The sequence below is a fragment of the Benincasa hispida genome, chromosome 9, assembly GCF_027475165.1.
Source record: "Benincasa hispida cultivar pf3 chromosome 9, pf3_genome.v1.1, whole genome shotgun sequence".
Classification (NCBI taxonomy): domain Eukaryota; kingdom Viridiplantae; phylum Streptophyta; class Magnoliopsida; order Cucurbitales; family Cucurbitaceae; genus Benincasa; species Benincasa hispida.
In genome coordinates this window covers 84,551,890-84,554,870 of record NC_143486.1, presented here as the reverse complement: position 1 = coordinate 84,554,870, position 2,981 = coordinate 84,551,890, and the positions used below count along the sequence as shown (strand labels likewise).

Genomic DNA, 2,981 nt, shown 5'->3' with positions numbered 1-2,981 from the left:
GGAGGAAGAGAGAATAAGGAGAAGATAGAGTTCTTCGAGAAATGTGCAAACTACAATGACATTCGATAGTGAACATTATTGAAGTTGATGGAGTTGAGTTTTTTAACGCTGACTTATGAGATCAATGGACCAAATACCTCCTATCTTTTAGTTTGCAAAACATGGTGGGAATTTTGAAATCATTTATGTTTAGGAGTTTAAATTTCAAAAACCATGAACAAAAAATCAAGGGATTATCAATCGGGGTAAAAAAAAATCATGATCCCAAATCCATAACACTGATTTGTGTTTCCAGAAGATAATAATTGCAATAAAGCAATAGCAGTCAGAAAACATTGATAACAAACATCACATGCAGACAATCAAATAGTTTCCACCATATAACCAGTAGTAATCTGGGGAAACAACAGTGACAGTCATTTCTTTCAATGATTTTACTAGGGCCAATTTTCAAGGCTCTTTTGTAAGTTGTAACTAAGTTTTTCCCCTTTTTGGGGTGTTCTCGACCAACTGATAGAGAGCATTTGTAATTAGCATAGGCACTAAGTTCTACCTGTTTGTAATCAATAATTTTCCTTTACCTTTTTGTATCTCTTCTTTTCATTAACACAATCTCATTCACCTCAAAATCGGAAACAGCTGGGCATATGTTAAAATTAATCATGATTGATGAACTATGGTTAGCATCTGATTATAAAAAAAGGAAGAGAAACATAATCTTGAATACCTTAAAAATGGTAACAACTGTGTTTGATGGTGTCAAAGAAGCATATGATTTATCTTTCCACAAAAGACTTGACAGTTCCCAACCATCGAATAAGTTCACATCTATCTTTGTTCATCATATATTCATGCAAAAATACAGCGAGCTCCTTATCTATCCTCCTTTCTGCTAAGAACTTCCGAAATTTTGTCTGCATTTCACCACTCAATTTCCTGAAGTTAAACAAAAACCAATACGGCCATTAGCAGACAACAGGAGCTAGAGAACAAAGACGCTTAATCCTCAACTTCCTTTAACTAAGGGGCCTGATAGTGTTTCAAACCTCAAGGCAAGAGAGTGATAGGAATGGTATTAGGGCATTATTAGAGTATTAAGTATGTATTAGTAATTAACTAGGGAATTTGTTGTCCTCGTGGGTTATAAATAGAGGGGAAGGGGAATGAGTAAGATAGACAATATTTTGGTAAGTGAATTAGGACTTGAAACTGATCTCAAAATTGGGAGAGTCCAAGTATCTCAAAGACTTAGTTCATCTTATAGTTCGATTACCGTTCATATCTCAAAATATTTTGGGTTTTGTCAGAGAGGGGACAAAAAGGCAAAGCGCGCAATAAATAAAGATACATCTAAATGCTAAAATCCTAAAGATTAATACTAAATAGTAAAAACGAAGGCACAGTAGGGCAAAGGCCTTCTTGATGACACTTACCCAGACTTCACCAAAGGCGAGACAACCCAAAGTCGCCTCAATATCATTGGTTTGGAATGACTTTCTAAATACATGGAAAAAATGTTTCTAAGCACTTAAAAATTCATTTCAAACAAGCCCTAAATTGTGCATCACATCATAGCAAAGTGATAATGGAGAAATCATTTGAGGGACTACGACAATGTGGCTGAAAATTCAATACCGAAATATCGAATAGTTATTAGGAGCAGATAGATTTTGAACGTCGCACTTGAATCGGTCACAAATTAGACTTGCAACATATGATGGCAGCAACACTAAGCATCCAAATCCAAACCAAAATGATCAAGTAATCTATAATTAATCAACGAAAATGGCCAAAGCAGCTAGAAATTCACAGAAAGAACGAGAAGCTTAGAATTTGATATAAGCCATACCTAAAATCAGGACCCATATAGGGTCTTGCAAGCATTCTATCGCGTTTAAGTACATATAATTTCTGAACCTCCAAAGAATCAGGCCATGCCGAGCAAACGAACTCCAAATCTTCAGAACCATCCCCCTTCGAAATATCAACAAGCACGCTAATATGAAGACGGAGGTCTTCTTCACCATCGCTATCGTCTCCAAGTTTGGGAACAGATTCACAGCCATCAAACATCGTTGCTTCAACTTTAATATCTTCAGTGTCCCCAAATTTCCCTTTCAGTGTAATCCACTGCATTCCCGGTTGGTCTTCAACCGTAAACGAATTGAACATCGTTGCAGGCTGTAAAATTATGCAAATTAAAGGAAATTAGGGGAAAGAAATTGCAAAATGTAGGGCGAGGAAATGAATCGAAAGAAGGAATGAAAAAAAGTCGGCGAACCTGATGAGGAGGAGCGTAATCGGACTGGTACTCGATCTCGTTACGAATTACTCTGAGAGTGATGGCGTCGAAGGGAGATTTGGGATTGGCGGCGGAAACAAATGGCCTGGTGAAGAGCGATGTTGAGATGATGGTGCTTTGTGAAGGCGAACAATGGCGTTTCCATAATCGACGTGTAAGAATTTTACCGTAAGATGATCGAATCTGCCGGTGAGCTGATCGGAAAACGGCCGACATGAATAAAGATTCCGGCGGTTAAAGTTTACAGTTTCTGAGTTTCGGTCGGCACTGGAACGAAGCGACGGAAGAGGGTTCAGTCTCTCGGTAGCCCCTGTACGACGTCGTTTTAGGATAGTTGGAGAATAGGCCGCGTCTTAAATAAATTTAAAAAAAAAAAAAAGAAAAGGAAAAGAATCTACAAACAAATGGTTTATTTTGGAAAAAATGAAAAAGAAATATTGTGAACTTGAGCGATCGGATATTAATAAAATATAATATTAAAACAAATATAATATAAAATATAATATATGAAAATTTCTCAAGATTCTCCATTTTCTCCAAAATTTATGGATTTTACCCAATGTATTGTGTTTTTAAAATCCAGAAATGGTTACTTATTTGTAGGGATTTTGGCAAGTAGGATGTGACACATTTGGACACTAAGTATAGGTTGTTGTATGACATATGGTCAACACGGGTA

At 36.7% G+C, this 2,981-nt stretch overlaps 1 protein-coding gene across 1 annotated transcript; it reads right to left on the bottom strand.

Annotated features, from left to right (window-relative positions):
* Positions 1 to 691: 691 nt before the first annotated feature.
* Positions 692 to 2,738, bottom strand: LOC120085179 (Mitochondrial glycoprotein family protein). The gene is made up of 3 exons (XM_039041067.2): positions 2,282 to 2,738; positions 1,850 to 2,181; positions 692 to 936 (listed from the first exon to the last, which is right to left on the bottom strand). The coding sequence occupies exons 1-3, from the start codon at positions 2,516 to 2,518 to the stop codon at positions 777 to 779; spliced, it is 729 nt and encodes a 242-aa protein (XP_038896995.1). The 5' UTR covers positions 2,519 to 2,738; the 3' UTR covers positions 692 to 776.
* Between the last annotated feature and the right edge of the window lie 243 nt (positions 2,739 to 2,981).

Bases quoted from the DNA above. Each gene is read 5' to 3' on its own strand.
- LOC120085179 (XM_039041067.2), bottom strand. From the start codon at position 2,518: ATGTCGGCCGTTTTCCGATCAGCTCACCGGCAGATTCGATCATCTTAC. The intron at 2,182-2,281 runs GTTCGCCGACTT...ATAATTTTACAG, and splicing joins ATTACGCTCCTCCTCATCAG to CCTGCAACGATGTTCAATTC. The intron at 937-1,849 runs GTATGGCTTATA...GTTTAACTTCAG, and splicing joins TATATGGGTCCTGATTTTAG to GAAATTGAGTGGTGAAATGC.